At 40.1% G+C, this 13,997-nt stretch overlaps 1 protein-coding gene across 2 annotated transcripts in view; it reads left to right on the top strand.

Moving 5' to 3' along the window:
* The window catches only part of RELN (reelin), a 272,240-nt gene that overhangs the window by 68,557 nt on the left and 189,686 nt on the right, over positions 1–13,997 (top strand). For both annotated transcript variants that reach the window (XM_021384542.1, XM_021384541.1), the window contains exon 3: positions 7,788–7,923. In XM_021384542.1, the coding sequence (XP_021240217.1) occupies positions 7,788–7,923 (136 nt within the window). The remainder of the gene's footprint in view (positions 1–7,787; positions 7,924–13,997) is intronic.

Genomic DNA, 13,997 nt, shown 5'->3' with positions numbered 1-13,997 from the left:
CAGCGATGTTCCATTGGATGTTACCTTGGCCATGAAGTGGGAAGGTCTGGTCAGTGTGGGGCTCTTTGTAAGAAGGTCAGGGTGGTTCTATCAGTTTGCAGTTTCATTACTACTAGGGCAAATTTAGAGCATTTTCAGTATCTCCAGTGCTGCCTTCATGAATTGTCACACAGCCCTGGGAATGAGCCTGGTGGGAGCAATGTATGACACTTCAGCACAGTGGTCCCTTGTCACATCAGTCACTGACACAAACCCAATCCAGCACTGTGTCCGATGGCTCCTGGGACATGTACTGAGGTTTGTGGAGTGGAAAGATTCAGAGCAATGCAGTAGTTGTGGGAAGTTGTACAGGAGTTGCCTGTATGGATGGGACACTCACCAACCAAACACAAAAAGAGATGAAAAAAAGAGCAGGTGCAAAGCAGGGACAGCTGCTCTTCTGCAAGAGGGTAAGCTGGAATGCACTGCTAAAATAGACCTTTGAAAAGCTAGTACGGGATGAAGGTATCAGCCTAACAGTTTCTATAAAGAAAAATACAAAAGTTACTATTATAAAACGTGCTAGAGCTGTTAGTGAACATTTAAAATAGATTTTGGCTCAAGCCTTTGAGAAGAGGTTTTTCTTCTATATTTCAGCAACACAGAAGCTTATTAGCATTTTCTATTTATACTACTGCTGGTCCCTGTTTACTGTTACTAAATCTACTTGCCTTGGAGCACTTAGTCCCGTGTTGGTCTCTGTGGAACACTTGGGCTTCAGCTGTAAATTGCCCTCTTCCCCCCCTCTAACACCACCCAGACCCACCCAGAGGCTGCACCTCCACCCTTGCTTTCTCGCAGCCCATTGCTACACAAGGGACTCATTCAGCCTCCTGGGGAATTATGCAAATGAAAGGGGATATTCTCCTCCCCATGCACCAGAATTTCCATATGTGTAACCTCAGTTAGGTTTAATGAGACTGGCGCTCATAAATCCCAGAGATGAAATTATACCCTTAAGTGGCTTCTAACAAAAGGCTGCTCAAAAGTTTTGATTAACAATCTCTTAAAAATAGAACATTAAAAGAAAGATTAAGCAAAAAAAAAAATCTCCCTTTCAGAGCAAATTTTGTAAATCTGTATATTAGAGGCTAATTCCTGCAAACTTGCATGATAAGTGAAGTGCTCCCTTTGAGAAGTACTCAAAAAACATGAACATAAAGCACTATGCTTGCTGGCATCTAAATCATCCTGACCTGGATCCCAAATTGTGAAAGTAATTCAAATGTGAACTTGCAGAAAATTGTTGTTTTCAGGACTACAAAGAAAATACATTCAAAATTTTGTAAAATAAATACTTCCATCCCCAGTTGCTCAGCACAGCAGAGCCCCAGGGGGGTCAGTTCACTGCATTCAGGCTCCACTTGGCTCCTGACCACAAAAGGAGTTTAGGATTTTATTGACAGCCTTTATAAAGTTGTGATATGGTTATTCATTCTTTTTCTACTTTGTGGATGGTATTTTCCCCAGCATTGCATAGGATGAAACAATCCATTATTTAATGATGAAGCAGTAATAATAATAGTTAAATACGTGCATGACTTCAAGAAAGATGAAGGCAATATATTACTGGTGGAAGACCATAGCTCATGATCTTTTCTTTCTTTGTGCTCTTTAATAATTTATCAAATCACCCTGACCCTTAACTGATCACAGGGGCCACCAAGTGCTTTAGCAGTCTGTTGCTATCAAACAAGATGTGTTTTTCCTGTGAAGCAGAATGAAATCAATCAAAAAAAATCAATCGGCAACTTCATCTTTTAGCTCGGTGAGCACAGCTCACTTAGGGCCAGATTCTGCACCATTACTCACTTTCAAGGGACTTGTGTGGGTAGTTCAGCTGCATACAGAAGGCTGCTTGCCTTCTGTACGGGTCACAGAATGAGCTCATAATTGCGTATGTGTATTCATCTTTTAGAAACAACGGGATAGTTGCCAACTCCAGGTAATTCTTTACTCCCAGTCATCCTTTTAAGTGCAAACTGCTGATGGTTTTCTTAAACACATGCATATAAGTACATATATATATATTTGATTTTCTTCCTACCTATTCTTCTACACAGAGCTTTAGAACTTACTTCAGAATCCTGAAAGGGTTTCAGAATAGTTTAAAGACATCGCTGAAATATTCTTCCAGCAACTAAAAATAACCCATTGCTTCGCTTGCTAGAGCATTTGGGGAAAACACATATTTTGTTTTTATGTGTGTTTTGCAGGTAAGGATCAGAAAGGTCCTTTAAACATCCAAACAGACATTAGGAGAAAGGGAGGTGCCTGGCTCTGGAAACATAGTCTGAAATCTGCAGCTCCGGCAGCTGTGAAGTGGACTCAGTGCCTGTATACATTCAGTACACAGATTCTAGCCTAAAAATTTCCGTAGGGCCTGCACTTAGACGGCTGTGAATTCAGGTTTGACAGCTCGCTGCTCAGCTGCTGCACAGCCTCTTTTGCTCCCAAATGATGGGGAGAGGTGCGGGGCTCTCCCTTGACCTCCAGAAGGAGCCTGGTTCTGGAGGAGCCTGATTCTGAGGTGTCATAGAATCACAGAATGGCTTAGGTAGGAAGGGACCTTTAAGGTCTTTGAGCTCCAACCCCCCTGCCATGGGGAGGGTTGCCAGCCACTAGATCAGATTGCCCAGGGGTGTCCTAAGGACCTGTCCTGCAGGCACGGGTCCTTCCTTTGTATTATGAAATATCATTTGAAGATGTCTATTTTTATTATCTACAAATCAGGAATTATTACTTTCCCAAAGATCCTGGAGTGACTTGGCACTTAAAGCATTATTTTCTTGGTATTTCATAAATATTTTATGTTTGGCATTTTACTGTCACCCTTATGCATTACTTTGAAAATGGAAATGTGTAGCAGATAATCAATTTAGAGGGAGCAAAATCAAATTGTAGTCATTCATCTTACACCTGTATTTAACATTAACCCTCTCTGCTACCTCAGTTCTTACAACAAATAAGAAATAGCTGGCTACCTACCACTGGTTCAGTGCAGGAAATCCTGTTGAGACTTACCATGGATGTTAAGCTGAGGACTTTGACATGCAGATGAGATACTTGTGTAAATTATTAGTTTAGGAAACTGCTTTCTAAATAAGAAACCTTATGTAGTTACAACATGTAAGTCAGAATTATTATGAATACACATTTCTCAGATTTAGGAAGCAGAAAAGAATGTTAATTTTACTGCATTTGTCTGCACCATTGGATGCTTCCCAAGCCCTGCCAGAAGAAAAGACTGTCTTTTGTTTCCAGAGATACAACTGAGAGAACAGTTCCTATCCTCTTTCCCTCCTCTTTTGGGAAAGGCTCACACCAAGGTTAAAGTTGTCAAGAACTGAGGAACTGCCCTTGTGCTCGGATGTCTATTGGCCACTAAAACAGCGTCTCCATATCTTGTTCACCTTCCTGCATACCACCTTATGAAAGACGCATAATAATTCCCTGAATTAGCACCAACACTCTACTAGTGACTGATTACCAGAAGAACAATTTTTCACATGCAAAGATTGAAGCAATGAACTCGTCATCTGACTTCACATAAGATTCTCCATTCAAAAAGTTTTCTCCATGTCTGGATTCCTTGTATTTGATCTACCTCTTCACATAGAGGCTTTTTCATTCAGTGACTCTAAAGAGTGGGTTGAATAGTGCTAAGCATATTTTTGAAAATTTACACAATAAAAACAGCTGCTGAGTTAAACCTTGAGAGGGCACGTCTAGTTCCTCTCCCAGCAGTGTTGTTCACAGGTGCAAAACATGTCTGGGACTGGAATGAATTTACTGGGACTCCTAAAGACTCAGAAATTTTAGGGGAAGGAGTACCTGGAAAGTGCAGGTGCCTGGAACACCTCAGTATGATGAATGTACACCAGAAAAACAAGGGAAAAGGCTTTCCAAGAGATGCTAATGGTGTCTTTGCATGTAGCACGCTTCAGACCTGTGGATATATGACAGTAACAAGCCTTTGAACATTTCGGTATTAAGTGACCTGGCAACATTTGGTTATTTCCAAAAGGTTTTAGAGAGTTTTATACAGACAGATCTTAAAATGTTACCTTAAGATTATTACTTTTTTAAATACCAGACTTGAATGGATTTGGCAGCACTGGCCAACAAGACGTGGCGAGAGAGGTCCATAGGACAATGTGGATCTGAGCCAAATACCTTAACATAAGGCATGCTCTGAGGTACATGCAAGACACACATTTGTTCTGAGAGCTGCTATATAACCAGGGTTGTCTCAGTTTGTTTTTTTAATGGAAGAACCTTGTTTCACATTTGTCCTTAGATTTGTTTTGGGCCTTGCATTCAGCCTGGGAAGCAGCTTGCCTGGTTGGAGGGGGAATGAAGGAGAAGGGAAGTGCTGCTTTCCATAGCAGGGTGCTACAAGAAAGCTGATAGCCAGAAGAGGAAATAGCACCATTTTTCTTTTTTTTTTTCCTTTTTAAAATAAATTCTTGGTATCAATTGCATTGCTCTATCTTCTACATTTTTATGGTTTGTTGTTTTCATGTTCCCCTTTTCAGCATGAATCTTTTGGTTTTAAGTCTCAGTCAGTTAGATTAAGGTTTTTTAAGCATCTCTGTCTTTCTTTGAAGCATTAATACTTCATTTTCATGAAATGTTCTAACAACATTGAACTCCAAAGTGGAGTTGACATACCCAGTAGCAGTCCAACAGATAAGGAGTGGTAGTTTTTTACTGTAGAAATTACCATGATAAATTATTAATAAAATATAATGCTAAAATACTGATACAACGATAACACAGAATGCTGAGTATTCTCTCTGCAATTCATTGACTTTTTTGTCTTTAAAAATTCTGAATGAGGTTTTTTTCATTGTTTAGAATTTATTCTAGTCACTGCCTAGTTGTTCTTTTTATAAACTGTAAATCAAAGGGAAAAGAAATTCTCCACAGATGTTGTACGTGTTTGATGTATTAGACGCATTTTTGCAGTCTACTGCCTTGAAACCTAGGGAATTCATTAACTCACAAGATGCTGCCAAGGAAAACAGTCACATTTCCCAAGCTGGTGTGCCTGTTCCTGGCTGTGGGATGTGGGTAGGGCAGTCTTTGTCTTCTCTTGTATCTGGCTGGCTCTGGAGAAAGGGAGACTGCTTCAGACTGAAATGCTGTTCCTGTTTCTCTCCTCAAAATGTCAGTTATTTAATTAACCTGCCTTTAGCTTTTAAATGGAGCCTTTAGCTGGCTCCATTTCCCATTAAGCAGTCAGGGATGCTGCTATGTGTGAGCTGGCACTCTACATGGGTCCTGGAGAGCTAGTCCCACACTGCTAAGTCACTGAGTATCGCCAAAATTTCAGAGAGAGAAGTCCGAGACCCATAGCTTTGGGAAAGAAACAGAGTTGTCATCTTTCGCTCTTGGCAAAGCAAAACAGTGCCTAAATACCACCCATTCTGCAAGGCATGTCCCTGAGTGTATTTTTGGACACATCTGTCTCTGTATGTCTTTTCGGGATAAACTCCTGGGGACAAGACAAGCTGGTTTCTTTGACAATGCCTCCACCCCAATTAGTCAAGGAAGGCAAATAAAAGCTTAAAATATTAGTATAGGCTTACAAGAGATGGTCAAAGTCCATATGCACCTGCTATCTTGCAATAACCTAGGGTGAAACAGTAAAACTCCATCTGCCCGGGCTTCCCTACCACCACTCTCCAGAAATGAGGCTCCCACCCAGAGAATCTTGAGCCTTCTCTGTGGCCATCCCAACTCAATGGGAGTTGCCCATGACAGGCGCTTGGAACTAGATGATTATTAAGTCTCTTCCAACCCAAATCATTCCATGATTCCATGATTCTTTGATTCCATTTGTAGGGAATTCGAGCTGAGCTGTGTAACAGCCTGAATGATAGAATACCTCATGTATGCATCAGTAGTGAACTAACTGAAAAAGCCTGCATGTGAAGGCTGTGGTCATTTGTAAAAGGTTCAGCCATCGCTGCCATCACCCATCCCTCCTGTCACCCCTGGGACAGATTATTTATACTCACTGTGGCTTCATTTCTCCCCCTAAACTGAAACAGGTTTAGAATTTAATAGCCCCCCAAATAAACAATATATATAACCTGAGCTATGGCTCACACTAGCCCGAGTGGGATTTCAGATGTTGCATTTGATCTATAAAACACTCAGTGATTTCTTCACAAAGCCCCTCCCCACTGCTTTAGCAGCCTCTGGGGAGGCACAGGAGGAGTGGTGCATGCAGGTTCATCTGCCTCTGCAGTGAAGGGCTTCTGTGGGCAAACTCCTTCACTGTGGAAGGGTTTAAGAGTAGGGTTTTAAGAGCAAGGGTTTAAGAGGAACTGCTAGGTTTGCATTTCATAAGAACAGCCATCAAAAACTGTTGAGGATTCTGAGAGGCAAAGATAAGGCTTATTTATCTGTTGTTTGAACTACAGCAAGGAAATGTAAGAAATCACAGATTCATAGAATCATTAAGGTTGGAAAGACCACTAGGATCATCTAGTCCAACCACCAGCCCATGCCTCTGACTGCTCTAGAGCATGTCACTCAGTGCGACATCCACCCTTTTCTTGAACACCTCCAGGGATGGTGACTCCACCACCTCCCTGGGCAGCCTGCGCCAGTGCCTCACCACTCTTTCTGAGAAGAAATTGTTCCTCAAATTCAACCACCATAAACTTTCCGAGCAACACAACAGCTAACAGTCACCTTTTAGAGCATGGAGGTACCTGCTACCATTTGCTCTTCCTCTGATCCTATTAGTAATGTTTTAGCCCATGTAAGTATTCTCTGAGCTGAAGGTTCAATATTTGAAGTCACTGGGAAAAAGGCATTTCCTTCTAATAAGTGCATTCAAAATAATAGTTTCAGCATTTATTGTTTAATGTGCTGGGATTAAAGGTGTAGCAATCCATCAAGTAAGACTACCTGACTTTGTGTCTGGGGGTGTTAAACAAACAACCATGTTTGCACTGATTTGTAGGAAACTACAGAGGGGCTCTGAGGGGGAAGAAGTCTGATGTCATTATTGTTGTGGTTTTGGTGTTGTTGGGGGGGTGTTGTGGTTTTTTTTTTTTTTTTTTTTTTTTGTTAGTTTCGTTAAAAAAATACAGTTCTTTTATCTAATGATGAACTGGAGTGAATTCCAGAGAGGATGATTAACGGAAGACATTTACATTCATCCATATATTAAAGGCTGATTCAAAAAAAAATTCAAAGGAGTGTATACTGGTAAAGCTGTTGAAGGTTGCTGCTTTTATTTCAGATCAGAAGAGTTCATGAAACAAAAGCTCATCTGCTTTTTTCCAAGTAGATGTGCCTGTCTACTAAAAGATAACACCTTTCTCTATCAGCTTTATTTTGCTAATTAAAACACGAGATTTCTCCTTCAGATTTTATTTTCCTTTAGATCGATAATGTATGTAAATCAGTTAATGGAGTAACACTGATTTACAGCAGCTGCAGTCCAACTCCCTCCTTTAAAAATGCAAATAATTCCTCTGGTATTGGTCTCATGAAGAATAATGATAGCAAGTACACGGAGCCAAAGTCAGCCTTGGCTCAAGCAAAGGCCAGCTCCAATGTTTTCATTGGCATTAATTCTAATTGCTCTGTGGCATACTCTTGGCTTTTCGCATTGCATATTGCCATGATGAAACACATGGTAGATGTATTACTCTGTCTGTTAGCACCATGCAAAGAGCCATTAACATGTGTTACTGTTTATCTCCCCTGTGTCTTTCTTGTAGGAATTATGTCTGACCACCAGTTTGGAAATCAGTTCATGTGCAGTGTGGTCGCATCACACGTGAGCCATCTCCCAACCACCAATCTCAGTTTTGTTTGGATTGCTCCACCTGCAGGGACAGGCTGCGTGAACTTCATGTACGTATATACAGAGCATATATGGTTCCTATAGCTGGAGACTATAACCATTTTGGAGACAAAGAAATGATCTTAACCCATTTTCACTAGGACCTTATACTTGCACCAAGGAGTGGGTCCTGCAAAGAGTGGTCTTTCATAGGAAGTAAAACTGTGGAGTTCTTCCTGGTTGATGAGTTTCTGTGCATATTAGGACTTTCTATTTCAAAACATATAAGAAGGAGACAGTGTTCTATAATGTAGCACACCATCAGAAAAATAAGGCACAAGTGCATCAAGACTAGCATTTCAATAGAAAATGATTCCACTTAGTTATTAGTCATATCAGTGAACTTTTCAGTATACAGCACATTTGCACTGACCTATTTTTTTTTTACTCGTTGCATTTAATAAGAGTTAGAAACTCACAGGTTCTCATCATATTGTTCAGATTGTAAGCTTCAGCATAAAGCACAGTCAACAGTACTCGTATTCAAATATTAACAGTTACTGGTGAAAAACATTTTAACTTATGCTTATTTCTGCTAGTTTACAACCTCAGAAAAAAAGGTTACTCTCACCGATTTTTTTTGGTAATTTTTTTAAAGATCCAAGTTATCATATGATGATTTAGTACTTTATTGAGTACCCACAAACTACAGAGCTTAATATCAATTATTACAATACATATATTACTATATTTGAATTATTACTTACTTAATTAATTACTTAAATTATTTTCTAATTGCTTCTCTCCGAATTTTGGTAGATCAGATATGAGATTAAAAAATATATATAGAATTAAAAGTAGAAAATACTTCAACCTTGACCCATTCACAGACAAAAAGCCATGGTGCTCCCTAGTTAGAGAAGTTAATGGTCACAAAATTTCTGTGTGAGACCTTCTGTCCACTTTGGTGACTGCCCTGCTTGTCCCAACAAATCTTGCTCTCAGTGAGTATTCTTTCCTTTCTATTTGGGAAGCTGCAGGTAAGTGTCCCAGTGTAAGCAAGTTATTCTATTGTTTAATATATGGGAAAAAGTAAAAAGTGAGTTCCTTCCTTCTTTAAGGATAGGAGTTGCTGATAGTGATCATAGTGCCTGTTGATTGACTGATCTGTGTCTTTGATATTCCCCTTTCCTCCACAGCGCAATTTTTTGCCTGTTTTGTTACAGTAGGTTATTATCTGCAATGACAATACCAAGACATTTTTATCTTTAGCTCTCTTTTTCTTCTAAATGTCTAATGGTAAATTGGGAAACAAATAGTTGTGATGAGTGACAGACTTTTGAGAACGTATTTGTTTCCCATTAATTTCTACAATGTACCAGATAAGCTATTTACATTATTTAAGATTCCCATTCATTACTTGACACAAGTCAAATCTGAGGAAATTTTTGAGGAAATACCACCAGTTTTGTGTGAATTCTGTGTCAGAAAAGTTAGCCTCACAAAATAGTTGTACATGCCCTGAGGAAATCCGTCAGCTACATATTTAAGGTGGAAAATATTTGAATTTTATGTATCCTTGTAATTCTTGTTTAAATAGATAATTTATTGATCAAATTGTAGCAACTAAATTTGGTTCTTTTAGGTACATGAGAAAATGAGGTGAGCTGTCCATCTTTTCGTCATACGCTTGCTTACTTGCTTTCTTTCGTGTTACGCCTATATTTTTGTGCAAGTGCTTTTCTGTTTGAAGCTTATAGACAGCTCTGCAGTAATACAAATAGTGCTGTGGCTGCTGATTCACATGTAAGTGAACTTAAAAGGACATTTTTTGAGGTAGTAGGTGCATGCCTATCTTAAAATCAATGGAATGTTCATCACTGGCTTCAGTGGAAACAAGGTTAGGTTAGCACTGAACTCTTTTGGACATTATAGAATCATAGCATCATTTAAGTTGGAAGTGACTCTTAAAAGCTTGTCTAGTCCAACTCCCCTGCAATGGATAGCTAGATCAGGTGCTCAGAGCCCTGTCCAGCCTCACTTTGAATGTCTCCAGGGACAGGGCATCCACGCATCCCTGGGCAACCTGTTCCAGCACTTCATAACCCTTGTAAAAGAATCTTTTCCTTATATCCATTCTAAATCTTTCCTCTCTTTACCTCAGGACAGTTTCCCATTCCTACTAAATCCCTGGCTGTGGAAAACAAAGCTATTGCTTTGTGCTGTGCTAGCCTGCCTGCCTTGCACAGCTCTCTGACTTAAGGACTTCAGAGAACTGCCTCTGCCTTGTTCACTTCCACTCACTCCTCCACAGAAGATTAACTTAAAAAGACTTTTTAACACTTGACACCAACTACCTGTCTAGTAAATATAACATAAATAAAGGTATTCACAAAGGTACCTGGGTGATAATTTATGGGCTCTGCCAACAGTGTGACAGAGCTAAGAGCTTCCTATGCTGCTGCAAATATCTGTCATTCAGATCAGCTCATTAGTCTTTGACCTCTCTCAAGATGGATAATAAGGTCATTAATTAGTGCCAGCTCTGGCAGTGCAAGCTTTGCCATGCTGACACCTCTCCTTGGATACTTCCCAGGAGGAGCTGGACAAAGGTCACCAGGCAAATCTCCATGGGCAACTGCATGGCGGGCTTTTATGGACATGCTATTGACCTACTCCTGAAGGGGCATGGACACGTGGGCAGGAAAGATAAAATGCTCAGGGCTCAAGTTAGGGTTATTCGTACAAAAGTTAATGTCAGTGAGAGCATTCTAGCCTGTCTCTTCTAATGTAGATGGGTATCCTACACATCAAGGCTTGGTTTGGGGTGAGGAAAGTGTAGAGCTGGAATATTTTGCTATCTTCTTTTTTTCTGAATAGTATATTGAAGTGTAATTTCTCACTCATTCAGTCTTGGTTATTATTCCTATCTTACTTTTTTTTGAAACGTTCTCTCAGAAGCATATTTATTGCTAATGTGCCTAAATGAGAAGGCTTGGGAATGGAAATAACAAGGACACATTTAGTTGTTAAAGCAGATTTAACAGATTATATTGCTTAAGTTTTTGATAGTCTCAAGCAACTTGATAGAAACTGAAGGTGTACCCTTTGTCATACCAGTATGACAGAAAAACTTAATCCCTACAGGGAAGTCATAACCCTACAGACATCATTGGGAAAACTCCCATTCACTGCATCTATGTTTCTCAGTCAAAGGTGACCAGTGAAGACAGACTGAGGGAGCTGGGTTTGTTCAGCCTGCAGAAGAGAAGGCTCTGGGGAGACTTCACTGTGGACTTCCATTACTTAAAGGAAGCTTAGAAACACAAAAGAGTGTTTTTTTTTTTCATGGGTGGATAATGATAGGACAAGATGAAACTGTTTTAAACTAAAAGAGGGAAAATCAAGGTTAGATGTTAGGAGGAAATTCTTTACTTAGAAATCGGTGGGGCCCCATCCCTGGAGGCACTCAAGACTGGGTTGGATGGGGCCCTGGGAAGCCTGAGCTGGAGGGGGGCAGCCAGCAGGGCTTGGAGCCAGTGAGCTTTAAGGTCCCTTCCAACCTAAACCATTCTATGTTCAAACTGCTGCTTATTAGCCTTTTTTTTGGTCCAAATACCTTATTATGGCTGATGAATAAATATTTAGAAGCACTCTTCTATAAAATAATCTACTAAAGAGAAAAACAAAAAGCAAAGTCCCTCTGGTTTGTCTCAGTGTAATTCTTCACTGCAGATACTTCAAGATGAACTGAGGAAATACAAGCTAAAATGCAGCATTTGTTACAGAATAGTTTTCTTAGCAGTAAATTAGGACTCCTTCAAACAGCATTGAGCACCAAGAGCTCCTAAGCAGATTTCCATGGTCTGTAAGTACTGCTTACCTCCAAAAAAGAAAGCCCTCCTTTGTGCTAACAAGTTATTTCTCTGATTGTTGGAAATCTGTAGAACGTTATCTTCATGAGCCTTCAGCTAGGTCTTACTGTTTGCAGTTTCTCTAAGCTCATCCTAACCCAGTTAAACCCCAGCCTGCTGTGGGGATGGTAATGACAGGGTGATATGCAGTGTTGCATCTGAGGTTGTTAAGCCCATATGTTTATAGATGGCTTAACTGTCTAGTTTGTGGAAGTAATAAAGCTGACCCAAATTTCAAAAGCCTACTGTGTTTTGAGCATCAGCATGGTTTACTGCTGAAGTTCCAACTCCTGCTGGAATAGAGTAGATTGCTATAGAAATTACTTTGGAAAATAAGTATTTTTATAGCTTTTTTTGCTAGTCATCAAATGACGAGTGCAGAGGAGGGCGACCAAGATGATCAGAGGGCTGGAGCACCTATCCTATGAAGAAAGATTGATGGAACTGGGCTTGTTTAGTTTGGAGAAGAGAAGGCTCCGGGGAGACCTCATTGTGGCCTTCCAATACTTGAAGGGAGCGTATAAACAGGAGGGGGATCGATTGTTTGTGAGGGTGGATAGCGATAGAACAAGGGGGGATGGTTTTAAGGTGAGACAGGGGAGATTCAGGTTAGATATTAGGAGGAAGTTTTTCACACAGAGGGTGGTGACACACTGGAACAGGTTGCCCAGGGAGGTTGTGGATGCCTCGTCCCTGGAGGCATTCAAGGTCAGACTGGACGTGGCTCTGGGCAGCCTGGTCTAGTGGCTGGCGACCCTGCACTTGGCAGGGGGGTTGAGACTGGATTATCTTTGATGTCTTTTTCAACCCAAGCCATTCTATGATTCTATGATTCTATGATTCTATGATTCTGTGATTCTATGATTCTATGATATCTTATAATTCCAATTGTCTATACGTATATTCACTGCAACCTCTATTAGCAGTGAAAGTTTTTGAAATGTATTTATCAATTTGCAAGATTAAATTTGCATGATGTAGCTGTTTAGATATCTTTTATCTTTAAAACATAATTTTAAAGCTGCTGGCCAAAGCTGGACTGAACTGGACTTGTATACTAACACCTAATTAGCACAGTTGCAGTGTCTACCTATGCAGACAGGGTAGGAGAACTGAGGCATGGCACTGGCACATCACTTCTGGAACAAGAGTGTTGGTTCCTATCACAGCTCCTGGGCATAGTCTGGACCTCAGTGCTGAGGCAGATAGCTGAGCTATTGAAAGAAACTTGGAGGAAAGATTCAAGAAAGGAGATGTGTTTTTTTCTGTTTGTGTATGCCTTTTCCCACAGTCACCTGGTGAAACAACTCCTTTCTGGGAAATTTTAAGTACCCTGTTCCCGAACTTGTCTTTTTATGCCCATGTGTTCAAGCCTGTTTCTAGGAGCTGGCAACTGTGCCAGTGTGTGAACTTGAAATATCATGCTGCACAAACACTACAGAATGTAAAGACTGTGATTGAGAGGCTTGGTTACCTATTTAAAGCATTTACAGAAAACCCATGATAAGAATTATGGAAATATTGAATAAACATTTGAGAAGATTACATGGTCTTCTATAGCATTCCTCTTACTAGGGTGGGAAGGGGATATATTTTCTGAAGAAGTCACATTCTCCTGGTAAACCACTTTGCTAAACAATCATTTAAGACAGTGTTTACTGTTTTCTTTCACTTTTAAAGAAAGCCCACAACCCAGCCTCAAATGAAAGAAATGCAGAGGAATAACTTCAAAACCAAGTACATGATTATGTTTCCTCTATACTCAGCGGTAGTACATACAGGTATTAAAAATGTAAGGTAAACAGAAAACAGCAAGGATCAGAACTAAGGTCCCTTGTATTTATGTTATCACTCAACTTTTGAATATATGATCATATAGATTTTATTCCTTGCATTCTTCTGAGGAATCAGAATTGTTCAAATAAATAATTTTTTATAGCATCCTGTTTGTCACTATGATTTGAAACATTTGCAGTCAGTTAAAGAATGTGTTGTAATGCACATGGACACCATAATGTTTAGGTGGCCTTGGCTCTGGCGTTCTGTGAAGCACCAGCTCCCTATTTCAGTCTCTCCCTGCCATTTATTGCAAGGTAGGAGTGAAGCGTGGTATTTATTATCAGTCTTTTTGCTACTGGTGTATCAATAGCCCTGTCTGAGACAAGGGTTGCATGAGCACAAAGTAACAGTCCTTGTTTGCACTTAAGGTTGATATGACATGTATCCATATT

The sequence above is a fragment of the Numida meleagris genome, chromosome 1, assembly GCF_002078875.1.
Source record: "Numida meleagris isolate 19003 breed g44 Domestic line chromosome 1, NumMel1.0, whole genome shotgun sequence".
Lineage (NCBI taxonomy): Eukaryota > Metazoa > Chordata > Aves > Galliformes > Numididae > Numida > Numida meleagris.
Note: the sequence above shows the minus strand (reverse complement) of the source record. Positions and strands in the feature narration are given on the sequence as shown.